The 27,517-nt window shown below is 36.5% G+C and overlaps 3 protein-coding genes across 3 annotated transcripts; 2 read left to right on the top strand and 1 right to left on the bottom strand.

The window, feature by feature from the left end:
- Positions 1-428: 428 nt before the first annotated feature.
- On the top strand, positions 429-4,262 carry GCK72_009241 (uncharacterized protein; the record flags this gene model as incomplete). The annotated part of the gene is made up of 6 exons (XM_053727284.1): positions 429-475; positions 753-1,335; positions 1,439-1,662; positions 2,564-3,044; positions 3,899-4,053; positions 4,097-4,262. 6 exons carry the CDS (start codon positions 429-431, stop codon positions 4,260-4,262), a joined length of 1,656 nt encoding a protein of 551 aa, XP_053586861.1.
- A 12,115-nt stretch (positions 4,263-16,377) lies between these two features.
- On the bottom strand, positions 16,378-17,917 carry GCK72_009242 (uncharacterized protein; the record flags this gene model as incomplete). Its single annotated transcript, XM_053727285.1, has 5 exons — positions 16,378-16,569; positions 16,621-17,329; positions 17,379-17,453; positions 17,501-17,653; positions 17,700-17,917. 5 exons carry the CDS (start codon positions 17,915-17,917, stop codon positions 16,378-16,380), a joined length of 1,347 nt encoding a protein of 448 aa, XP_053586862.1.
- Positions 17,918-18,326: 409 nt separating this feature from the next.
- On the top strand, positions 18,327-20,104 carry GCK72_009243 (uncharacterized protein; the record flags this gene model as incomplete). The annotated part of the gene is made up of 7 exons (XM_053727286.1): positions 18,327-18,520; positions 18,567-18,671; positions 18,718-18,811; positions 19,255-19,415; positions 19,463-19,573; positions 19,619-19,870; positions 19,918-20,104. 7 exons carry the CDS (start codon positions 18,327-18,329, stop codon positions 20,102-20,104), a joined length of 1,104 nt encoding a protein of 367 aa, XP_053586863.1.
- Between the last annotated feature and the right edge of the window lie 7,413 nt (positions 20,105-27,517).

Consider the following 27,517-nt stretch of genomic DNA (forward strand, 5'->3'; position numbering starts at 1 on the left):
TTACGAGATCATCAAAATTAATTATATTTTCGCGTGACTTGTTCCACGACACGATGATTGATCAGATAATAAGATAAGGATCACTAAAACATGGAAAATTCAAAAAATAATTCAGTTTTTAAAAAAGTTCATTCGATTGCTCAAACGGAAAAGGTTAGTCTCCCTGTTTTCGGCTCCGGGACTTTTCAAAACCAGACGTTTTGAAACCATGACGTTCCGGCTCTATACGTGAAGAAACCCACTGAAAACTAAAATTATTTTCGCGATCCATCAAAAATTGAAGAGAATATGCTAGATTTTGTCATGTCATGGATTCGAAATGTCTGGTGGCAAAATACCAAAGTTGCTAAATGTCGCGGTTTTGAAACGTCCCGGAGCACCATTCTCCACAATCACGGAATGTTTTTTTCCAGTTGACAAAGAGCGAAATGGACGTAAATAGCAGTGATCAGAATGGAAAACCATCGATTAACAAGTGAGTGGAGAGAGGGTACTGTAGGAGGACACGTGGCAAAGTGTAGAACGTTTCTCACGTCTTTTCAGCATTAAATCGGCAAAGTTCTTACAACTGCGCTCTATCGAAATCCTCTTGAGAAATGTTTGTTTTCTCTGAGTCTTTCAATTTCGTACACAACTTTCTTTGGTTTCGGTGGAGCGCGGTTGTAAGACGTGTCTTGTGCTAATAGTTTCGATCGAAAAGAAAAGAACGATGGGTGTCTAAAAATAGGATTACTTTAAGTGATATATTTCAGTTCTGCGGAAGATCAAAAAGACCAAAAAGAGCAGAGAGAAAGAAGCGAATTGCCACCTGTGCTCCGTCCGAAATTCTCAAAACAACGACGTCGTCGCCGTCTGAAGACGACATCTCGGGAAGCTACTATTTCGAAAGATGACGAAGGTATTGTAGACAAGATGGAAGAGAAGCCATGGGAAGATGAAGAGAAACCGTCACTTGATAAACCATCTGTAGAGAAGCAGTCGGTAGAGAAAGACGAAGACGGACATCGGGGCATCGTGCCACGTGACACACGTGAAAGAGAACCAGGAGAACGAGAGACCGAGGAACCCGAGTGTCAAGATTCAGAGATTCGGATTCTGACGGTGGAACCACAGAATAGTGATACTGATTTGGTGAAGAAAGTGACGACACCAGTTACAGTAACCACAGATGATAAGAGTGATGAGAAGAGAAAGAAGGCGACGAAAGAAGGATCGAAACGAGCGAGAAGAAAGAGAGTGATAAAACAGAAGGGAAGTGGACGGAATAGTGGAAGAAAACAACAGTTACAGTTGTCGGATGAGAGAAGGAGACGCAGGAAATTGAATAATGGATCGGTGAGTAATGAACTAGTTTTCCATCTGGTGGCCTAGAAACCCAAGTCATTGCAAAACTAGTCTCCCATCAGACATCTACAGTTTCCACATAACTAAGTTTCAGAAAGAGTCACTTGCAAGCCCTCGTGCGTCTACATATGTCCCTCTGAAGTTGGATAAGTCGGCTGAAAATGTTGCCAGAAAAGGAAGAGCCAATAACAAACAGTTTGATTCTATGAGACCACCATCCGTGGATAAACGGAATCCTGCCAAAAAGAAGTCCTTTTTCAAAAATATTTTCGATAAGACCAAATCTTGGATGAGAAAATCGGATGACGTCGCGCAGCCGTGAGTGAAAGAATTGGAGAAAATATGCATCAAACGGGGGGACTACAGTGCGTCCAATAATGTTAAGACACCCCCCTAAAATGAAGGTTCCGAGAAAATGGGATGTGATCTGAAAAAACTGTGAATGCAGTTCAATTCAGAATCTTTGAAAACCCCCACAAACAAATTTTTAGACAAAAAAACCTATTTCTGAGCACGTGACCTCAAAAAACCCTTTGTTTGGCCGTCCAAAAAAGATAAGACACCCTCGATTTTTTCGATTTTTCACGCATATGACTAGTTCAAAAGAGCTCCAAAACATTATTGATTATTCAAAAACACAAAAAAACAATGCACAATTCAATAACTGGTCTCTCCTCCATTGTTCTGAATAGCTTCAGTCATCCTATTTTTCATGCTTCCAACGACACTTGCAGTTTTTAGTTGAAAATAGTCAACTTTGTGACTGTGACACGGCCTCCCTGATAGTCTCACAATATTGATTGTTAGTGGACTATACAGATCACAAGTAGAGTTTTATTTTTGTAGTTGACATCTTTTTTGTACGAGTACACACTAGAGAGTTACTTCTCGCAATTGTTGCTTTTTCAGTGTAAAAGAAGAAATTTTTGAGTCTTTTTCATTGATGTACTGTAACTTCACTAGTGTGTACTCGTACAAAAAAAGTCAACTGGAAAAATGAAGATCCACTTTTGACCTGTATGGTTCACACATATCTTACTTTGTGAGACAATCAGCGAGGTCATGTGACACTCACAAAGTTGATCATTTTCAACTAAAAACTGCAAGTGTCGTATTCTTTATGGCCAGTATTGTATGACAATCCCAAACTTGAATGAAACATAGATTCCGAGCTGTCCTCTTTTAAATCATTTCCATCGGAATCTTACTGTATTTTCAGAACAAAAGAAATGTTGTTCAAATCATACGTCAGTCCAGAATATGATATGAACAATCCAGTTGATTTCACTCCGGACCCATCTTCTTATCTCAAAAAGATCTTAACTCGAAAAGAGATTGAACGTGTTTCGAAGAATGCAAGATGTGAACGTGAAGATGTCTTCATCAACAACCGCCCATTCTGGATTCATCGAACAAATGAAGACGTGATTCCCAAGTGTAAACTACTTTCCCACACTGGACTGATTGCTCAACATTCTCAAGATGCTCAATGTTTTCTGAGGGGACTCCCGGAACGGGCGACGACCTACAATCCGAAAGGGGATTCGTTGGAGAAAATGATGGCAATCGATAAAGTGATTGGAGTAGATCCGACGGATCCAACAAAAGAGAAAGAGTTGAAGAGAGTCACATCGAATACGTTTTTTAGTACGTGTCATGTGCAAGCATTCAAGCATAGTGCAGAGGGAAAGAGGAAGTTGGTGAGTACTGTCGAAAAAATAAAGTTTCGACAAGGATTTTCAAAAAAATTTCGCGGGCTGGAACACGCAAGCGCATGAAGTTGTGGGCGGAGCTTAAACTGCAAGCGGCGCGGTTCTTAATTTGGAAAAAACAACTGGAATTAGAATCGCGCCGCTTAATTAAGCTTGCAGTTTAAGCCCCGCCCACAACTTCATGCGCTTGCGCGTTTCAACGCGCGAAATTTTTTTTTTTGAAAATCCTTGTCGAAACTTTATTTTTTCGACAGTAGATCAATTAGTGTTACTGTAAAAGGATTCCAATGTTTGGCTTCTTACTGTACAATATAATACACAATTTCAGTATTTTCAATAGAACTTGTCCAACTTTAGGAATGTGTCATGGTAATACTGATTGTCATACCCAGTATATCATACAGATCAAGAAAAGAGCAGAGTTTTTGTAGTTGACAACTTTTCTGTACGGACACAACCTAGAGAGTTATGGTCATTTTAAAGGGACAACACAAAAATTGCACCATTTTTCACCGAAATCGGTCAATTTGAGGGAGCAATTACATTGTCGATATGTAACTTACCAAGGAGTGCCCGCAATGAAAAGTTTTCAACTACAAAAATAGTGCCCTATTTTTGATCTGTATAATCGATTTGAAATTCACTTTGTGTTACAATCAATGATACCATGACACACTCTCAAATTTAGACATTTTCAACTGAAAATACAAGAATTGTATATATTATTTCATGGTACCGTAGGTCACAGTTTAACGACTAAACATCGAGAAAAACGTTTCGGGAAATTTTGAGAACACTCTCGACTTGGACCAAATCTGCTAACATCAATATCTATTTTTCAGGAGGAATTCGAAGCCAAATGGACGAATAATACCAAAGATTTGGCACCACCGAAAGTCACATTCCCACATCTTCATCAGTCTACAGGAGAGAAGAAAGATTCGGGAAGTGGAGATAAGAGTCAACCACCGAGTACAATGTTATGGGTGTACAACAGGTATGTTGGGCCCCCCATCTCTTGGATACGTTCTCATTTTCAGAAAAGAGCGTCCACCACCTCCAAAAAGAATTGAAGATCCACCATTATCTCGAACATTTGCATCAGTTGCATTCACAACAGTTGAACCAATCAAAAAACAGTCGAAGGCCCAAATGAGTGCGTCGATTACTTCAGAGTCTCAACAAGTGAAAATTGGTTCGAAGTGACAATTTCTATGAAAAAATATGTATTGGTGATAAATTATTTGGAACACTTCTTTTCGTATTGGTTTTGATTAAGGCGGCACATTTCTGACAGTTTGGTTTTCTGAGATAAATGGGATACAGTTTCTATCCAAGTTGCCAGAAAAAAAACCCATTTTTGAAAAGAAAAGAAAACTTTCAAAATTTTCGAACTCTCACCTAGCATTCCTACTAAAAATTTGGAATTTATTGAATCCCTATGCGTATAAATTGGATATATCCCTCATGCATTCATTTTAATTCACATTCACATTATAAAACAAGAAATTATACAAATTTTCAATTATCAATCTCTGGCTTTTCTCTCGACACTCATCTTCCCGTAACTCGGTCGGAAATTGAATTCTAAGAGATCCTTCGATTTGGGAAGATGATAATGACGGAAGAAACCACGTCGACCGTTTTTGGGAGCAGGGATTCCGATGAGTTTTCCATCGATTTTGAGTCCATCCGTATTAAGTTGTGTTCTGGATTCGAAATGACAGCACGTCAAACGGGACGACTTTCTGCGGAACATCTGAAATTCGATCAGTTTTAAAATGAAGAAACATTTTCTCCTCTAAACTAACATTTCTAATTTTCACAACGTCGTCTCCATCAATACTAAACTCATCAATGAAGATTTGTTCAAAATGTGAAAGATGATGAGGTTTGAAGTAGTAGAATATGTTCAAAATAGACAGCCAAACAGCTTGTTTCCATTGCTCCAAATTAGTTAATACATCGATTTCTTCTTCAGATAAATCATGATTCCATGGGTCGTCATCGGAAGAATCGATTTTAAATATTTGAATATATTCGAGTGTTCCTGGTTCGAGACGTGGCAGAATATCCAGAACGACGTCTACATCAGTCGTTTCAATCCGACACAACTCAGCAGCGATGTTATGTTCGAGTGATTTGAGAAGTGCTCTAACAGGCTTGTAGTTACTCCTGACGCCATTCGATCCGTTCGCAGCTTTTCTGTATTCGAATCCGAAATAATATAATTCAAGATTCGGATTACTGAGAACATATTTCAGATCGTTGCAAGCAATTCTTCTGTATCCATTTCTACCAACAACCGTCGCATTTTCACATTGAGAACCATTCGGTGGCTTCTTCCAATACTTGGCTGCATAAACGACTTTGTAATTGTTGAATTCACAATAAATATAATCATCGTGGCAGCCAATAGTAATCGCATAGTATGAATCAATTATATGTTCATCGACAACATTTCGGAGATGTTTGGAGACTTTTCGAAGAGTTAAACTGAAATTTAGAATTATTTTTCTCAAAGAATTTTGCTCTATAGACTAACCGCTCTTTCAGATTCAAATTCTCAACAATTTTCCCAACGATGTCATCAGTCAAATCGACGAATTTCAGTTTCTTCGGTTTGGGGCTGAAAATAAAGCATTAAAAGTAGTTGAAACCAGTTTAACAAGAAAACATACAGTTGTTCTACTCCAATTTTTCTCGTCACAATCATATCTCCCCAATAAGATCGAAAACGAAATTCCAGATAATCCGAAGATTCGGGAATCGAAACATGACGGAAGACTCCTTTTCGACCGCGTCTGCCTACTTTCTTTCCAATAATTCCTCCTTCCGATTCGAGTTTTTCAATATCGATTCCAGTTTTCACATAGTAATGACACTGTGAGACTTTGAATGATTTAGTAGAAAACATCTGAAATTCAAATAATATTTCAAAAAAAAAACTTAAGTCACTCACATCTCGAACCGCATAAATAGAGTCATGATCAATTGTGTTCTCGTAAACATCCAAATGTTTGAAATGAGCGAAATGATGAGATTTAAAGTGACTAAAAGAGAGTATTGCGTACAATTCTTCCGCTTGTTTCCATTGTTTCAAGTTGGTAATTTTATCGATTTTCTCTCTGAATGATCCATCATTCCACGTGTCGCCAACACCTTCAGCTCGACATATTTCGATTCGTTTCAGTGTTTTTGGTTGAAGAAGTGGCAGAATATCCAGAATAACATTGACATCCGTAGTACTGATTTTACACTTTTTGGCAGATATTTTGTGAGAAAATGATTCGAGAAGAGACTTGACAGCTTTGTAATTAACATCGGCAATATTTGATATTATCGATAAAGAGCTTTTCTTCTTGCCGTACTCGAATTCGATAGATTCCAATTGAAGATTTGGATTTGAGAGTACATAATTCAGGTCGTTGAATGCAATATTTCTATATCCATTCCCTCTGATAATCTTGACATTTTGACACTGAACATCATCGTTCGGTGTCATCCATTTCTCAGGTGCATAAACAATCTTGTAGTCGTTGAATTGGCAATAAATACGAGCATCCTGACAACTGATAACAACAGATTTATATGCAGGAATACTCTTCTCATCGACAATGAATCGAAGACGTTTGCACACTTTTCGAAGTGTCAATCTGAAAATGTTTCAAATATATTCTGATTTTATTGAGTGTCTGACTGACTGTTCTTCCAGCTCCGATCTCTCGATAATGTATTTCAGGAGATCATCGCCCAAGTCTGAGAATTCAGGAGTTCTCCGGTTTGAGCTGAAAATAAGTGATTTATTTAAATAAATATATTTTTAACAATAACAATCGTCTCTACCTTATATCAATAAAACTTCTCTTCGTGACAGTCACTTCTTCCATTCCGGGAATCAATTTGAATTCAATGTAATCCGTTGAATCAGGAATAGGATAATGATAGAAGAATCCGTTTCGATCGTGAATCGGCTCAAAATTCGAAAACAAAAGTCCACAGCGTCTTGCTGCAGATTCAAGTTCTTCGATATCAAATCCAAATTTAGTGATAAATCGACAACTAGTGACAGATTTTGAGAGGAACATCTGAAATTGGAATGGTGTTTGAAACAATACAAAGCAGTCACTAACATCTCGAATTTTCTCGAGTGATGGCTGGAAAATCCCCAAATCGTAAACACCGACAGTCTTGACATGGGCGAAATGTTCTGCTTTGAAGTAATCGAATGCATACGCAGTGTGTAATTCAATCGCTTGTTTCCATTGTTCCAACTTTGTCAAATTATCGATTTTCTCCGCCCACTCGTCGTGTTCCCAGGAATCATGATGACGATGTCGTTCAATATTGATTCGTTCAAGTGTTCCTGGTTTGAAAAATGGAAGAATTTCAAGAATGACATCGATTTCAGTTGCTTCCAGGTAGCATGATTTGACATTGATTTTATGTTTGAGTGACTCAAAAACTGATTTGAGAGCCTCGTAACTTCTTCTGATCGCTTTGAATTCCTTTTCAGAGCTTCCTGTATCCACGTATTGGAATCGGAAGTATTCCAATCGCAGTTTCGGATTATTTAATGCGATTTTCAGTTCATTGCCGACAGTCTCAAGAAAATAATTTCCTCGTCTAGTTCTAACATTATGCAATCCCGTATCACTGAAAGTTTTCGAAATATTCCATTCTTCGGCTGCATAAACCATTTTGTAATCATTAAATTCACACAAAATACGAGAATCTTGACAGCTAATATCGATAGACTTGTAAGCGGGAGTTATCTGCCCATCGACTATATTTCGGAGTCTTTTGCACACTTTTCGGACAGTTAATCTGAAAACAAATTGCGTTTCGAGGGTTTCCATCTCTTCTGAATATCTCACTGCTCTTTTAGATCCAACTTCTCGAGAATATGTCCAACGACATCATCTGCCAAATCGGAGAATTCGAGAATCTTCGGTTCTGAGCTGAAAAGAAACGTTCTTGATGAAAATGATATCGAGTGTCCAAGTTACCGTTCTTTCGGATTTAAATTCTCGACAACCAATTCACTGTCATTTTCACTCAAACCGGACACTTCAAGAGCTTTCGTTTCCAAACTACTTCTCGAACTGCAAAAAAAGTTGGTAAACTGATTGTTTTTCAGTACTGGCCATGAAGATTGCGACACTTGTAGTTTTTAGTTGAAAATAGTCAACTTTGTGAGAATGAGACGGTCTCTCTGATAGTATCACAATACACAAGTAGAGCTTCATTTTTGTTGTTGAAACCTTTTTGTACAGGCACATCCTAAAAAGTTACAGGCATTCAATGTAAACAGCTCAAAAATTTCACCTTTTAGCACTGAAAAAGGCAACAATTGCGAGAAAAGACTTTGACGATAACTTCTTAGGATGTGCCCGTACAAAAAGTTGTCAACTACAAAAATGAAGCTCTACTTGTAATATATACACTCCATAAACAATCGATATTGTGATACTATCAGGGAGACCATCTCATTCTCACAAAGTAGACAGTTTTCAAGTAAAACATACAAGTGTCTCATTATGGCCAGTACTGTACCTTCCACTGAGATCCTGTTTCTTCGTGATAACAAACATCCCGTCTTCTGATCGATAAGAAAACTCCAAATAATCCTTCGAGTTGGGAATCGGATAGTGATAGATGACATCATCCATATTCTGTTTCGGAGCTAACATCACGACCTCAAGTCCAAGATGACTTCCATATTCTTCTAGTTCTTCTTTGATGTCGTACAGATATTCCATTTCGAAGTGACAGATAGAGTCAGATTGACCCGAGAACATCTGGAATTAAAGTCATTTTCAGTCGAGAACAAAACTATGACTTACATCTCGAACTGCTAGAAGTGATTCTTTATTAATGTAGAATTCGTGAACATATACAGATTTGGCATGAGCAAAATGTTCACCCTTGAAGAATTTGAATGCGAATTCGATACAAAACTTTCCAGCTTGTTTCCATTGCTCCAAGTTAGTAATTATATCAATCTTCTCCTCCCATAGATCATATTCCCACGTATCATCATGAATGTATCGATCGATGGAGATTTGTTGAAGTGTTCCTGGTTTCAGATATGGAAGAATATCCAGAAAAACATCTAATTCTGAAGTTTCTATTGAGAATTTCTTAGCAGAGATTTTATGATTTAATGAGTCGAAAATCGATTTGACAGCTTCATAATTAGTCTTCATCGTATCCAATTCATCTTCGGAAATGCTTGTGATAATATACCCAAAATTGAAGTATTCCAGTTGCAGACTCGAGTTATTCAATACAAATTTCAGATCATTGCATGCAATATTCACATAATCTCTTCTTCTGATAATTTTTGATTTCAGGCATCGGCCATCGTTATCTTTAATCCAGTTTTCAGGTGCATAAACGAATGAAGAATCGTTGAATTCGCAATAAATATAATCATTTTGACAGTAAATTTCGATTGAATTATTTACAGAAATTTTCTCATCATCGATAATATTCCGAAAACGTTTTGACAAACTCCGAAGAATTAATCTGAAAATAAATTAAATCGTCATTATTGTTTCTATTTTTTCTAACAAACCGTTCGGCTAAATCCAATTTTTCGATAATAATTCTCCAGATATTTTCCGGCAAATCGTAAAACTCGAAAAGTTTTGGAGTGATGCATTCAGTATGACTCAAATCGAAATTTCCATCGGAAAATCGATTGAACCAGAACACGAAATCCGAGAAATTGATATTATTTCTCCCGATGACGTCACACAAATTCGAATATGAATCTCTGATTGATTTTCCACGTAGAACATCGTATAGAATACATCCACGTAGAGCTATCGGATTATTGATGAGTGAGTCAGCCATCACATTGGATTCTTCTGAAAATTATCGATTGTTTTACAGAGAAACATAGAATATTGGAGTTGAAATAAAAACGAAATGTGCTCTTTAAACGAACGAGAAGATTTGTTTCTATTTTTGAAATTATCGCTCAGGGAACAATTGGCGGGGGTGTTAAAGGCGCATTTATATTGTTCGAAATGGTCTGCAAAGGGAAAACACGTGTCTTTTTCAGACCTGCGAATCTCAAAAACGTTGGATCTTTTCAACTACGAGACCATTCCGCGAAATTCCGAATCAATTAGAGGCGCCTGTAGCACCCCCGGCACGAGTGACACCGTACAAATCGGGAAGAACACTTTTCGCAAGTTTTAGTGTCGAAAATGAAAGAAAAGTTGTTGATTTACTGTTTATTTTCGTTATTTAACTTGTTAGTGCATGCTTTTGGGCTGATTTTACGAAAATTTGTATTGCGAAAACGTTTCGCAACATACGGAATACCCGGTAAAATTCTTCATTGTCATCAAAAACAAGAAAACCACCATTCGGAATGAAATAAGTAAATAATAGACCTGAAAATGACAAATTCTTTCATTTCGACACTGAAACTTGAAGAAAATCGCTAATTTATACGGTCTCACACAAGTTCGTGAACAGATAAAAAATAAGTCTCATGTTTCTTCCGCAAACACACTGCGTACTTTTCGAACAACCGTAATCAGTTGAAAAATATGAACGTGCTTGAAATACACGTTTAGAGATATAAAAAGTTTAGAAACAATAAAAACTGATATATTTCAGCATGACAATCGAGAAATTTAATCAAATAATCACAGTGGTAATTCGTTATATACAATTATAGCACATGAATAAATAAAACAATCAATTATCGGTATCGCTCTTTCTTGTGACAATCATATCTCCCCAGTATGGTCGATAATGAAATTCCAAGTAATCCGTTGAATTGGGAATGGAGCAGTGACGGACCATTCCGTCCCGCCCGTGTCTGGGTGCTGGATCTCCGATAATAGCTCCTTCTGCCTTGAGTTCAGCAATATTGACTCCATTTCTGACATAGTAATGGCATTGAGAGACTCGGAATGATTTCGTAGAGAACATCTGAAATTCGATTATTTTGAGAGAGTCCAAAACCTGTTTCTCACCTGAAATACCGCAGAAATCGACCAAATATCAATAGAATTTTCGTAAACATCCAAATGCTTGAAATGAGACAAATGGCGGTGCTGGAAATACTTGAATGAATGCACAGCATACAGCTCTTCCGCCTGTTTCCACTGTTCCAACTCAGCCAATTTATCGATTTTCTTTCGATAAGGACTATCATCCCACGTGTCGTGAAGACCTTCAGCTCGACATATTTCGATGCGTTTCAGTGTTTTTGCTTTAAGAAATGGTAGAACATCGAGAATAATAATCAGATCCGTTGTACTGATTTTACACTTTTTGACAGATATTTTGTGAGAAAATGATTCGAGAAGAGACTTGACAACTTTGTAATTCGTTTTGACTGTTGTTGATCCCTCAGTAAACAGCAACTTCTTGTACTCAAACTCAAAATATTCCAATTGAAGATTTGGATTTGAAAGTACATAATTCAGGTCGTTGCATGCAATATTTCTATATCCATTCCCTCTGATAATCTTGGCGTTTTGACATTGAATATCATCGTTCGGTGTCATCCATTTTTTAGCAGAATAGACTACTTCGTGACCATTGAATCGACAATAAATACGAGAATTCAGGCAACTGATGACGATAGATTTGATTGAGTGAATGCACTTCTCATCGACAACATTACGAAAACGTTTGCATACTTTTCGGAGAGTCAATCTGAAAATTAATGAGGTTTTCAAATGGTTTTTTATCTCTTCTATTAAACTTACTGTTTTTTCAAATCCAATTTTTCGAAGATTTTCGCAATGAGGTCATCAGACAAATCAGAGAATCCGAATGTTTTTGACACACTCTCAATATACCTTCCATCAAGACGACTTCTTCTCGTAACAATGAAGGCACCGGTATAATGATATTCCAGATAATCCGTCGAATTGGGAATTGGATAGTGATATATAACATACTCATCATGCTTTTTCAGACCTGATTCCGAGAGTTTAAATTCCGACAGATTTCCAGCAGCTTCTAGTTCTTCAATCTCAAATCCCATATCCGAAAGGAATTCACAGCTTGTGAGAGAATGCTTCGAAGCCAAATCTCGAACTATCTGAAGCGCTTCTCGAGAAATTTCAGAATATTCGAAAATTTCAAGAGTTTTCACATGAAAAAAATGTTCAGCCTCGAAATAGTCGAATGCACATCTCGTATAAATCTCGACTGCTTGTTTCCACTGCTCCAAATTAGTAATTATATCGATTTTCTCCTCCCATTGATCCTCATCCCAATTATCATAACGATCAGCTCGATCCACTTCAATTCTTTCAAGTATTCCTGGTTTCAGATGAGGAAGAATATCCAGGATGACATCCAGTTCTGTTGTTTCCATCATGCAGTTTTTAGCAGAGATTTTACGATTTAACGAGTCGAAAGTCGATTTGACAGCTTCATAATTCGTTCTAACTATTTCGGATTCCTCTTCTGTATTCACTGTATCAATATATCCATATTTCAACAGTTTCAGATCAAGTTTTGAATTATTCAATATGAATTTCATATCATTGCATGCAATATTCACATAATCATTCGTCCTTATAATTTTCGAATTACGGCATCGATCATCATAGCCCGGTTGAATCCATTTTTCTGCTGCATAAACAAATGAGCGATGATTGAATTCACAGAAAATATGACCATCTTGACAGATAACGCCGAGTGAGTGGTGAGTAAGAGTTACTTGTTCGTCGACGATTTTACGGAATCGTTTGCACACTTTTCGGAGAATCAATCTGGAAAATAGAGAAGAATTTAAAATATTTATGTCTCTGGTAACTCACTGCTCTTTCAAATCCAATTTCTCGCCGATAATTCGAATGACACGTTCCGGAAAATCAGAGAATTCTGGAGTTTTTGATTCCAGACTGCTAAATAAAGCTATGAAATTCGAACGAGTACTGAATTATTGTACCTTTTATCAAAATCCAAATCAAAGTTTCCGTCGGAAAATCGATTGAACCAGTACTTGAAATTCGCAAATTTGACATCCCCGATCGCATCGCATATATCCGAATAAGATTCTTTCATTGATTTTCCACGTAGAACATCGTATAGAATACACCCACGAAGAGCTATCGGATTATTGATGAGTGAGTCAGCCATCACATTGGATTCTTCTGAAACTTCAAAAATATAATTCGTTGACAAATGGGGTTGTAATCAAAGGGGAATGCGAAGAAAAATACAAATTAGCGAAAAGAAACGCAAAACCCAGATAAAAATAACCAGAAGAAACAACAAGATTTTATAAAAGTGCAAATGGATTAAGAGAAAAAAGTGGTTCTCAGCATTTGGTCGGTGTTCGGAAGCAAGTAAATTTGAGTAAAAGAAAACAATACAACTCTGTGGAAACATTGATTATTTGGAAATTCGAATCGTAAAGGGGCTCAGTCGGTAATACAATACGTTATTTGATTGAGGGATCGAATAGAAATGAGTATAGTAACTGCTAGAGATAGACTCCAATTGGAGACTAATCGCAATGAACTCATCAATCACGAATTGTTCAGAATTAATTGTACATGATACGAAGTTTGTCGATTCGGATGCAGCCTGGAAATGGAGATTTGACTTGAAGTTATATATAATGTACGTAGTAACCATAGAATTCGGTCACAATGAAAATAACTATTGAAAAATGTTGACTTTTGTCTACTCACATTTCTTAGCTTCAACAAGTCCTCCACTGAGATCGATTCGACTTCAACTTCGAATGAGGTCAAATGAAGAAATGGATCGATCGATATGATCTGTATATCCAATACTTTCACATGCTTCACTTGTTTCCATAAATCCATCGTAGACACTTCTTCCAAACTCATGAAACTCATCTCGTCGCCATCATTTGAATCAGAGGACTCATAACATACAGTCAATTTATTCAGTGTTTTTGGTTTCAGACATTTCAAAATGTTGATAACATATTCTTCATTCCCAAATTCGATTAAACAATACTCCACGTGGATTTGGTGATTCAATGAGTTGAGAATGTCAATCAACCGTTGTTCATACTCCAAATCAGTCAATCGAATAAGAAGAGAACTCAGTTGAAGTGCGGGATTTCTGAATGCAAATGCGAAATCATCGAATGCAATCTCCTCAAAATGATAGTTCACAATCACTTTTGTTTTATATTTCATCGGATGATATTGATTATTCGTATAAACTATACTTCGATCATTGAAAACAACGTAAATAGATTCATAGTTTTCATTTTCGATACTAATCGATTTGAATGCTGATTTCTGTTCATCGACAATCATTCGAAGATCTCTTGACACTTTTCGAAGAATCAATCTGAAATAATTCATTAAGTTTGCTAGTTTAAGAGACAATTCAACTCACTTTGATTTTAAATCACCGTATTCTACAACAATTCGGATAACATCAAACGGCAAATCACTGAATTTCAGATGTTTCGAGGCTGCTCTGAAAATATTAGGTTTTTTTCGTTGTTTATGCATATTTATCAATTACTTCAATTCGAATTTATCATAAAAATACTCGAATACATCTCTATACATCATATTTTCACCGAGTGCATCTTTAATCTTTTCATAAGATCCTTTTTTTGAAATTTCCTCGACGAAATCGGAATGAATGCAAATTTCGGAGCAGTACTTTGGGAGTTTACTGAAATAAACTCCATTATAATCTGTGAAAATAAAGGAACTGTGAACAAACCGTCCATTTCTACTCAGATAATAATATTCTTTTGAATATTGATCGAATAAATATCTGAAATCTTCTGCCGACAATATATTTCTTTCCACTGGCCATCTGCACACTTTTTTGTAGTTTTCGTATGATTTTTCGGCTGTTTTCCATTGATGAATATTATATAAAATGAGTGAATGCAGCTCTATTTGTGGAAGTGAAGGAGGCTCGAGCATTATCAGAGGTTCACTGGAAAATAATCTCGTGAGGGAAAAGAGTGAAATTAAGAATTATAACTAGAGACCGCAACATTTTTTTCAAACTCAATTTTATATTAATATTTCCATCCTGGCCTGTTCTTCAGGTGAATGGAAGTACATTCCCAAAATTTTTCCCGAAAATATTCACACTCTCCGAAGTTACAGGACCTTTTAGTCAGCCATGGTTTCTACTAAATTCTCTTGAGGAATTCTTTCGTTTTCCTGACCACGCAAAAAATATTTTCTGTTTTCACGTTCAATCCGTCAAATTTTGGCAAAAATTGGGAAAGTCCGAACCAGAAACCCTTCGATTAAAAACCCAGCGTGTTATCCACTGAACCAAATGAACACAAATGTGACGCTGATAATAGGAGAATATATTATTGATGTGATTTTTTTAAATTCAGGAGAATTTTTTGAAGGATTTTCAGCATATTTCGAGATAAAACATCAAATATCTAAAGTTCTACAATACGGATTTTTTAATTTCCAAGTGGGTCTAGATCGAAATTTTGCGTAGATTCTGATTCCGTCAAGAAACGATGCGAGTCTGACTTGCATTAACCTGAACTGTCGGAAAAACTACTTTTCTTTTTGAGCCTGTTGTCTTCGGACACCGAAAAAACCACATTTTACGAATCAACCGCTTTTCAAATCTTGGCCCCAGGTACCTGAAGAGATTTCCGAAAACAAAATGTCCAAAATTATATAGGTAATCACTGTAAATTTTTTGATGTGATGCCTCGAAGTTCAGCTGGCTCCCAAAAAATTCTACAACACGAAAATTGAATTTTCTTTCAAAACCTATTAGAGTATGTCCAGAACTACTAGAAACAGTAAAAAAACGATGCGAGTCTGACCTACAACGATCTCAACGTGACATTCTTCTGAAAATAGCAAAAGGTTTTTTGAGTTTTCTGAGAAAACTAAACATTTGGGTGAAACGAAAGTGTGTTCATCGGATTCTACGTACTCGATTACATAGGGGTAAAAGTTTTCATTCTGTTTTAGCGTACTGGGCTCTCAGGGCAGACCGTCAAACATTCTGATAATCTCCCCATGACGTCCCAAGAGAAGAAAATGAAAAACTCCGCCCACGTTCATTGCGGTCCCTAATTATAACTGTTGATATCTGTCAAATGAATCAGAAAAATGAGCGAAATTGTGATTGGTGAAAGCCATTGGAGAAATTTGTTCTTGTTTTTTACGTAAATACTTCCTATGCTGCAATAATCGGAGAAAAAAACGAACAGATATAAGCATTTTGGGGGAGAACCGATCAAACAAGATTAATTCTTCGATTATAACAAGAATTTTTATGAAACAATAACAACAACAATAACACAGATGAAAACAAAAAACAATTTAACTATACAGAATTACACATTTTTAATTAATTTGAATCCATGTAGATGATCGAAAATCTCAACAGAAAGATTAGTGTTAGGAATATGGTGCATTCCCCAATCATCAGCATCCTCAAGATCAAATTCTCTCTTGATTGAGCCGGAGTCCATTCTTTCCTTCGTTGTAATAACACAATATTCGAAATTTGACGACTCGGAGAGCGTCTGAAAACAGAGAATCGAGAAAATCGGAAAACAGAAATAGATGGTACTTACATCAATCATTTTGGTAAGAATTTCCACTGAAATCGATGGAAGATGTGTTTCGAATGTGGTTAGATGGAAGAAATTTTCGATCGGCAACGGGAGAATCCTTCTGATTTCCACATGTTTTGCTTGCTTCCATTGATCCATCTTAACCATTTTCTCAATAATCGATTGTCGATACAAAATATCTTCTCTTTGATCAATCAATGGAAGTCCAAGATCGGGCTCAATCGTTAATTTCTCAAGTGATCCAGGTCTCAAAATTCTCAATATTTCAAGAATATATTCCTCTTTGAGCACTCCAATTGAGCAATGTTTCACTTGAATTTGAATATTTAATCCATGAAAAACATCCAAAAAATATGTTTGATTTTCATCGCGCGTCCAGTAAATATCCCATGGATTTTCACGTGTCCAGAAGGAACTGACTTGAGAATAATGAAAATTCGTTTGGAATCGAAAAAAGTTCAATCGAACTTTCCGATGACTCAGTGCATTAACCAGATCAGCGGAATCGATACGTACATATTTCTTGTTATGAATTATTGAAAGAGCTAAAAGACTATTCCAAGGAGGGGAATCAGCCGACATCAATGATTCTTTGTTAAAACAGACAAAGACATCATTGGCCATACACTTGACTTCAATTTCCGTGATTGGAGGTTTAATTCGATCGACAACAATTCGAAGTCCTTGTGAAACTTTTCGGAGTTTTACACTGAAAAATTATGATTTCGAGATATATCTCTGATGATTTTAATGCTTACTATGATCTTAAATCACATTTCTCTACAATTTTCACAACGACATCGATCGGCAATTTGGAGAATGTGGCTTGATATCTGAAAAAGTATAAAAATTAATCTGTTAGAGAATCTCTTAAACTCACTTCTGCCTTTCGAACTCTTTGTACCAATAACTATGAGATTTCTCATCAACATCACCGAACGCTTCATACAAATCATTATACGATTTCTCCTGGGATTTTCCGTTGATGACGTCAGATTGAACACATCGTAGGATATTTAATTCCGGAAGTGATCTGAAAATGAAAAATTCAAAACTAATTCCATATAAATCTCACTTACCTTCCATCTCTAATCCTATAATAGTTTTCTTTTGTAAAATGATCGAACCACCATTCAAAATCACTGAACGAGATGTTCTCTATTCCCAATGTGATACATAATTTTTCGAGACTTTCATAAGACTTCTCGACAGTTTTCCATTGACTAATATCATATAATACCAATACGCGACGATCGATTGATAAGTCCGTTGGAAACTCCCAATAAAAGTAGGTCATTTCTGAAAGAACTAGCCTTAAATAAATTAAATTCTGTTAAAAGTATAATTTCACAACTTTTTCTTATTCGAAGTCGGGGAAATTCGATGAGAAACAATCGCAAAAAGGCAAAAAATCGAGAAAATATTTCGAAAAAACGACGGACTGTCTGCTCGTAAAATAGTGGGCATTGTGTGCATTGCGTACTTCAGCAGCTACCGTAGTCAACAATTAATTTCTTTGGTTTTTTCTGGTTTTTCCATCAATTGCCTCGCCAAAAACCTTTTTTCTACAAAGTATTTGCTTATTTTAATGATATTTGAATTTTAAATATGTGTTTAAAAAATTAAATGTCCTTTATTTTCATAATTTATCGATTTTCCGCTAAATTTTTGAAATTTTTCGTTTTTTTTTAGTTGTTCGAGCCAGAATGACTTGTAGACCGGTCTATACACCATACGTTCGTAAGGGATTTGTGCAATTTATGGAAGAAACGAACGAGTTGTTGCAATTTGTCATTGAATCAACGAAAAATGAAAAAACGCCAGTGAAATTGAGAGAATTATGCAGAGAATTCAAAGAAACAAGTGGAAACCCGAATTCAGCATTAAGTCTGGTGAAGAGGTGAGAATATTCCTTCTGTATTATTCAGAAAATGATTAATTTCCAGACTGCAAACTCTGAAAATTCACGAAATGAATAATTTGACAATCGATACGAAGGTTCGATTGATTTTCGCGATGAGCATACCAATCGATCCGGATTTTTTCACTGAGTTAATAAATTAAATTAACCAATTAATTAATTTCTAAAGTTTTCAGACTGCAATACCAGGCGACTGTGAAGATTGACAATCATCAGCGAATTGTTGAATATGAAACAATTGGAGGAGGTCTCAAGCTCAGTGGCAAGCATGTAAGACATGGAGTTGTAGTGTTTAGTTCTGAAATTTCAGATGCATACTGTTAAATAGATATCAGTGTGAATTACCGGAATGTTTCGGTAAAATTTACCGGAAAATTACCGGAAAGCGCATTTACCGGAAAGATATAACAAACAGATAAATTGAAACGAAGGAAATAAATTTTGCTAATGTTGCTTCAGGGATGTGCCTATGAAGGCGCTTTGGGCGCTGAAAGATTTCAAAGTGGGCGAAAATGCGACGAGAGAGTGTGTGTAAAATCGAGAGAATGTGTCTGCGTCTCTCCATTTCGCACACTCTTTCTCGTCGCATTTTCAAATTTCGGCTGAAAATGCGAGACGCTCAACGCCACCCGGGCACATACCTGTGTTGCTTTCGCTGTCTAGAATCAAAATGAACACGGATAAAAACATCTCCAAATAATATCGATTTTCAGTTCCCAACCTGTCCGGAAATCGACAGAAAGAACCGAATAATGCTGATGTTTCTCGCGAGAAAGACAGAAACTGTTGATTATCCACTCTCACCCACTATATTCATGGATGAATTCGAAGCAAAATTTTTAAATCCTGAAAAAAGACGCACTGCGGTAAAACGGTATAAACTGGCTTCGAATTCACTGTTTTTGATAAATACGTTTACAGATATAGAGAGTTGAAAAACAAAATATATTGGGCGACTGAATACGATAAGGTTACGAGAATGAAGATGATGTTCATTTCTGGCGGAAAAGTTCCCGAATGTTTCCTCAGAGAGTGAGTGAAAGTGGGCGTGGTTTATTTTATTTCCTTTCATTTTAGGCTTCGAGAAGATGCATTGGTAGATGTTGACGAAGAAAATCGAATTATTCTTTATCAATCAATCGATGGAAGTCTCAATTTGCAAGGAGATCACAGTCTATCGATAAAAATGATGATGGTTGCAGATCATCGGAAAAGATTACATATTGAGAAGCTTGAGTCCAATAAAGAATTGGTGGAAGTGAAGAAGAGAGAAACTGAGGAAGAAGAGACAATTGTTGATATGCCTTCAATGAAGAGAAATGAGAGATTGTTAGTAAAATAAGATTGAAAGGAAATTATTGATCTATTTCTTTCAGAACGAAGTATGATGTTGAGTGGTGGCCATCGATGAGAACGACAGCTATAACGAAGAAACGTATCAAAGAAGAGCATAATTACGCAGCGTTCAATAATCAATACATCGACACCATTCCTGTTCAAGAATCCATTCCGTCTAATAATAATTCGGATTTAATTGACGAAGTTAAGAATGAGAATGATTGAGAAATGGGACTGCACCCCAAACCATGTTCCATATGTCATTGTTAACCTTTGTTGTTTAACTGCATTTTTCCCACTTTGTCAATTGAATCTTATTTAATTTTATAAATTGAAAACATTTTTTTGACGTTTTCTGAGTTCTCATGTTAATTGACTGCGACCCGCTGTCCCACTATTCTAAACAGTCACATAGCAGATGACGGAACCCGTGAGAGAGAGATCTTCTCAAGAAGCTTTCGAGTTCCCGAGGGATCATCTTGAGAGAAGTTTCTCTGATAGTTCAAAGAGAGGGAGTGAGAATTAGCCTCAGATTGCGGGAACGGTCCCCTTGACGTTCATTCAACATGGATCTCCCTATTGTTGCTTTTTTCGTAGAAGAATAAGATGTACAATTTAGGTTTTTTTCAGTTGAAAATTGGAAAAGAAAATGTTTCATTTGAAGAGTATGTAAACGTATCACAGATTGTACCACAAAGATAACTTCTTATAAATCATAGAAATCGAAAATAGAGTAAAGTTTGTGAGTGTGACATGGTCTCATTGATATTATCACAATATCGATTGTTTATGGAGTTTATAGATCAGACAGCTTTTTTGTACGAACACATCCTAAAGGTAGTCAATGTAAACATCTCTCATCTTTTGCTCTAAAAAGGGCGACAATTGCAAGAATTTACTTTGACGATTGATAACTTCTTAGGATGTGCCCATACAAAAAATTATCAAATACACGAATGAATCTCTACTTTTGATCAATACACTCCATAAATATTCGACATTGTGATACCATCAGAGAGACCGTAACACACTCACAAAGTTAACCATTTACAAAGACAACATCAAGTTTCGCATTGTTTATGGCCAGTACTGTACATGGAAAAATTGCCTTAAAGGCGTATTGTGGTCCGTTGTGATGTCTTCATATCATAATGTATGAGTTTCGCCGAGTTCATTTTCATACTAACGGCAGAAATAGCAGAATACTGAAAAAAGCAACGGAAAGTTTAGTCAGCGAGAATGTTCTAGAAATTTCACTTCTGTAAAGTTGTTTTAAGAAACCATGGATGTTCATCAATGAATAGCAAATAACTAATTTGAGTGAAAACAACACTTATATTATAAAGATAGAATAAAGACAACTATTAGTAAACGTGGAGCAGCTGTCGGAGGAAGATGTATTGTTCTGTGAAGAAATCTGAAATAGTTGTCGATAAAACTACGGTTACCCCAACGGAAACTATAGGCGGAAAAATAGACTTGTCCATTGTGGGCGGATATTGGGGGAATTTGAATATATGAAAAGGTAGCCTAATAATCTATTGTTGAATCCATAAGAGAAAAAGTGGATATGACTATCCATTCCAAACAAGTTTGAATGACGAGCGCCAAAAATAAATCAAAATAAATAAATAAAAAGTAGAAATTTTGGTTCAAAAGATGCCTCTTGTTTCAAAACGGACTAAGAATATTTTCGATTTCGGCTTCTGGGAGAAATTGATATGTAAACTACGCTTAATACTTCGAGTGCCACTACGACTCGGTGATCGGGAAACGTAGAGAATCATAAAAGTATCTGCATCTTCAAAACAAAAAATTCAGAAGAGCGGAAGCGACGTCTCCACTATATGCTGTAGATAGGTAATTTTGGGAAGTGAAGAAGAAGAAGAAGAGTAGTGAAAAGATAGTGACGGTCGCGAGCCTCGATTGGTGTCGGCCGCTGCGTTTGCGTAAGTCTAGAGACACACCGATAGCTTCGGTTTAATTACCCAAGTTTGAGGTACGCCCGAAAACTGACCCAAAGAAATTTGGCGTTAGCTATAAATTTTGGAACGTCTCCTTTAGGGGAGACAAAATAACTAAAAAGAATTCGAAAATAAGTGTTTTGAACATTTCATTTTCGCTATTTGAAAAAAATCGACAGTAACCCGAATCAGAGTTTCAAAATGAATTTCTTGGTAGATTTCATTTCTCGAATATGAATCAAACGTGAAAATGAGGAAAATCAATAATCAATAATTTTATGAATGTTTTGCAAATTTTTGCAAATGGAAAAAAAAATTGGAGCGAAAAATAATTTTTTTCTTAATTCTTGAAATAAACATATGAAATGGATTGTTTTATTGATGAAAACAGTATTAAAAATCAAACGAACACATTCATAAGCAGTTTTCGATAATGTAAATGAAGAATAAAAAAGGCAAAAAGCTTACAACATCCAGGATTCCCAGGCCGTCTCCGATCCAAGTACTAACTGGACTCAACGTTGCTTAACTTGCCAGATCGGACGGGATGGCGTGCATTCAACGTGATATGGTCGTAAGCATTTCTCTCAACGCCAATCTTCGTATAAAAATGGGGAGGAAATCGGAAAGAATCGATGGCGGTTAGAGAGGAGGAGGAGTGGTAGTGAGATGATGACAACTCGATGAAAGTGGGTAGAATTACCCAAGTTCGAGAGTTTGTGTAAAGACTTAATTACCCAAGTTTGAGACTTTTTCAATAATTAATTACCCAAGTTTGAGAGTTAGTGTGTGTCCCGAATTAATTACCCAAGTTTGGATAGGTAATTTTGGGAAGTGAAGAAGAAGAAGAAGAGTAGTGAAAAGATAGTGACGGTCGCGAGCCTCGATTGGTGTCGGCCGCTGCGTTTGCGTAAGTCTAGAGACACACCGATAGCTTCGGTTTAATTACCCAAGTTTGAGGTACGCCCGAAAACTGACCCAAAGAAATTTGGCGTTAGCTATAAATTTTGGAACGTCTCCTTTAGGGGAGACAAAATAACTAAAAAGAATTCGAAAATAAGTGTTTTGAACATTTCATTTTCGCTATTTGAAAAAAATCGACAGTAACCCGAATCAGAGTTTCAAAATGAATTTCTTGGTAGATTTCATTTCTCGAATATGAATCAAACGTGAAAATGAGGAAAATCAATAATCAATAATTTTATGAATGTTTTGCAAATTTTTGCAAATGGAAAAAAAAATTGGAGCGAAAAATAATTTTTTTCTTAATTCTTGAAATAAACATATGAAATGGATTGTTTTATTGATGAAAACAGTATTAAAAATCAAACGAACACATTCATAAGCAGTTTTCGATAATGTAAATGAAGAATAAAAAAGGCAAAAAGCTTACAACATCCAGGATTCCCAGGCCGTCTCCGATCCAAGTACTAACTGGACTCAACGTTGCTTAACTTGCCAGATCGGACGGGATGGCGTGCATTCAACGTGATATGGTCGTAAGCATTTCTCTCAACGCCAATCTTCGTATAAAAATGGGGAGGAAATCGGAAAGAATCGATGGCGGTTAGAGAGGAGGAGGAGTGGTAGTGAGATGATGACAACTCGATGAAAGTGGGTAGAATTACCCAAGTTCGAGAGTTTGTGTAAAGACTTAATTACCCAAGTTTGAGACTTTTTCAATAATTAATTACCCAAGTTTGAGAGTTAGTGTGTGTCCCGAATTAATTACCCAAGTTTGGATAGGTAATTTTGGGAAGTGAAGAAGAAGAAGAAGAGTAGTGAAAAGATAGTGACGGTCGCGAGCCTCGATTGGTGTCGGCCGCTGCGTTTGCGTAAGTCTAGAGACACACCGATAGCTTCGGTTTAATTACCCAAGTTTGAGGTACGCCCGAAAACTGACCCAAAGAAATTTGGCGTTAGCTATAAATTTTGGAACGTCTCCTTTAGGGGAGACAAAATAACTAAAAAGAATTCGAAAATAAGTGTTTTGAACATTTCATTTTCGCTATTTGAAAAAAATCGACAGTAACCCGAATCAGAGTTTCAAAATGAATTTCTTGGTAGATTTCATTTCTCGAATATGAATCAAACGTGAAAATGAGGAAAATCAATAATCAATAATTTTATGAATGTTTTGCAAATTTTTGCAAATGGAAAAAAAAATTGGAGCGAAAAATAATTTTTTTCTTAATTCTTGAAATAAACATATGAAATGGATTGTTTTATTGATGAAAACAGTATTAAAAATCAAACGAACACATTCATAAGCAGTTTTCGATAATGTAAATGAAGAATAAAAAAGGCAAAAAGCTTACAACATCCAGGATTCCCAGGCCGTCTCCGATCCAAGTACTAACTGGACTCAACGTTGCTTAACTTGCCAGATCGGACGGGATGGCGTGCATTCAACGTGATATGGTCGTAAGCATTTCTCTCAACGCCAATCTTCGTATAAAAATGGGGAGGAAATCGGAAAGAATCGATGGCGGTTAGAGAGGAGGAGGAGTGGTAGTGAGATGATGACAACTCGATGAAAGTGGGTAGAATTACCCAAGTTCGAGAGTTTGTGTAAAGACTTAATTACCCAAGTTTGAGACTTTTTCAATAATTAATTACCCAAGTTTGAGAGTTAGTGTGTGTCCCGAATTAATTACCCAAGTTTGGATAGGTAATTTTGGGAAGTGAAGAAGAAGAAGAAGAGTAGTGAAAAGATAGTGACGGTCGCGAGCCTCGATTGGTGTCGGCCGCTGCGTTTGCGTAAGTCTAGAGACACACCGATAGCTTCGGTTTAATTACCCAAGTTTGAGGTACGCCCGAAAACTGACCCAAAGAAATTTGGCGTTAGCTATAAATTTTGGAACGTCTCCTTTAGGGGAGACAAAATAACTAAAAAGAATTCGAAAATAAGTGTTTTGAACATTTCATTTTCGCTATTTGAAAAAAATCGACAGTAACCCGAATCAGAGTTTCAAAATGAATTTCTTGGTAGATTTCATTTCTCGAATATGAATCAAACGTGAAAATGAGGAAAATCAATAATCAATAATTTTATGAATGTTTTGCAAATTTTTGCAAATGGAAAAAAAAATTGGAGCGAAAAATAATTTTTTTCTTAATTCTTGAAATAAACATATGAAATGGATTGTTTTATTGATGAAAACAGTATTAAAAATCAAACGAACACATTCATAAGCAGTTTTCGATAATGTAAATGAAGAATAAAAAAGGCAAAAAGCTTACAACATCCAGGATTCCCAGGCCGTCTCCGATCCAAGTACTAACTGGACTCAACGTTGCTTAACTTGCCAGATCGGACGGGATGGCGTGCATTCAACGTGATATGGTCGTAAGCATTTCTCTCAACGCCAATCTTCGTATAAAAATGGGGAGGAAATCGGAAAGAATCGATGGCGGTTAGAGAGGAGGAGGAGTGGTAGTGAGATGATGACAACTCGATGAAAGTGGGTAGAATTACCCAAGTTCGAGAGTTTGTGTAAAGACTTAATTACCCAAGTTTGAGACTTTTTCAATAATTAATTACCCAAGTTTGAGAGTTAGTGTGTGTCCCGAATTAATTACCCAAGTTTGGATAGGTAATTTTGGGAAGTGAAGAAGAAGAAGAAGAGTAGTGAAAAGATAGTGACGGTCGCGAGCCTCGATTGGTGTCGGCCGCTGCGTTTGCGTAAGTCTAGAGACACACCGATAGCTTCGGTTTAATTACCCAAGTTTGAGGTACGCCCGAAAACTGACCCAAAGAAATTTGGCGTTAGCTATAAATTTTGGAACGTCTCCTTTAGGGGAGACAAAATAACTAAAAAGAATTCGAAAATAAGTGTTTTGAACATTTCATTTTCGCTATTTGAAAAAAATCGACAGTAACCCGAATCAGAGTTTCAAAATGAATTTCTTGGTAGATTTCATTTCTCGAATATGAATCAAACGTGAAAATGAGGAAAATCAATAATCAATAATTTTATGAATGTTTTGCAAATTTTTGCAAATGGAAAAAAAAATTGGAGCGAAAAATAATTTTTTTCTTAATTCTTGAAATAAACATATGAAATGGATTGTTTTATTGATGAAAACAGTATTAAAAATCAAACGAACACATTCATAAGCAGTTTTCGATAATGTAAATGAAGAATAAAAAAGGCAAAAAGCTTACAACATCCAGGATTCCCAGGCCGTCTCCGATCCAAGTACTAACTGGACTCAACGTTGCTTAACTTGCCAGATCGGACGGGATGGCGTGCATTCAACGTGATATGGTCGTAAGCATTTCTCTCAACGCCAATCTTCGTATAAAAATGGGGAGGAAATCGGAAAGAATCGATGGCGGTTAGAGAGGAGGAGGAGTGGTAGTGAGATGATGACAACTCGATGAAAGTGGGTAGAATTACCCAAGTTCGAGAGTTTGTGTAAAGACTTAATTACCCAAGTTTGAGACTTTTTCAATAATTAATTACCCAAGTTTGAGAGTTAGTGTGTGTCCCGAATTAATTACCCAAGTTTGGATAGGTAATTTTGGGAAGTGAAGAAGAAGAAGAAGAGTAGTGAAAAGATAGTGACGGTCGCGAGCCTCGATTGGTGTCGGCCGCTGCGTTTGCGTAAGTCTAGAGACACACCGATAGCTTCGGTTTAATTACCCAAGTTTGAGGTACGCCCGAAAACTGACCCAAAGAAATTTGGCGTTAGCTATAAATTTTGGAACGTCTCCTTTAGGGGAGACAAAATAACTAAAAAGAATTCGAAAATAAGTGTTTTGAACATTTCATTTTCGCTATTTGAAAAAAATCGACAGTAACCCGAATCAGAGTTTCAAAATGAATTTCTTGGTAGATTTCATTTCTCGAATATGAATCAAACGTGAAAATGAGGAAAATCAATAATCAATAATTTTATGAATGTTTTGCAAATTTTTGCAAATGGAAAAAAAAATTGGAGCGAAAAATAATTTTTTTCTTAATTCTTGAAATAAACATATGAAATGGATTGTTTTATTGATGAAAACAGTATTAAAAATCAAACGAACACATTCATAAGCAGTTTTCGATAATGTAAATGAAGAATAAAAAAGGCAAAAAGCTTACAACATCCAGGATTCCCAGGCCGTCTCCGATCCAAGTACTAACTGGACTCAACGTTGCTTAACTTGCCAGATCGGACGGGATGGCGTGCATTCAACGTGATATGGTCGTAAGCATTTCTCTCAACGCCAATCTTCGTATAAAAATGGGGAGGAAATCGGAAAGAATCGATGGCGGTTAGAGAGGAGGAGGAGTGGTAGTGAGATGATGACAACTCGATGAAAGTGGGTAGAATTACCCAAGTTCGAGAGTTTGTGTAAAGACTTAATTACCCAAGTTTGAGACTTTTTCAATAATTAATTACCCAAGTTTGAGAGTTAGTGTGTGTCCCGAATTAATTACCCAAGTTTGGATAGGTAATTTTGGGAAGTGAAGAAGAAGAAGAAGAGTAGTGAAAAGATAGTGACGGTCGCGAGCCTCGATTGGTGTCGGCCGCTGCGTTTGCGTAAGTCTAGAGACACACCGATAGCTTCGGTTTAATTACCCAAGTTTGAGGTACGCCCGAAAACTGACCCAAAGAAATTTGGCGTTAGCTATAAATTTTGGAACGTCTCCTTTAGGGGAGACAAAATAACTAAAAAGAA

The sequence above is a fragment of the Caenorhabditis remanei genome, chromosome III (genome assembly GCF_010183535.1).
Source record: "Caenorhabditis remanei strain PX506 chromosome III, whole genome shotgun sequence".
NCBI classification, from domain to species: domain Eukaryota; kingdom Metazoa; phylum Nematoda; class Chromadorea; order Rhabditida; family Rhabditidae; genus Caenorhabditis; species Caenorhabditis remanei.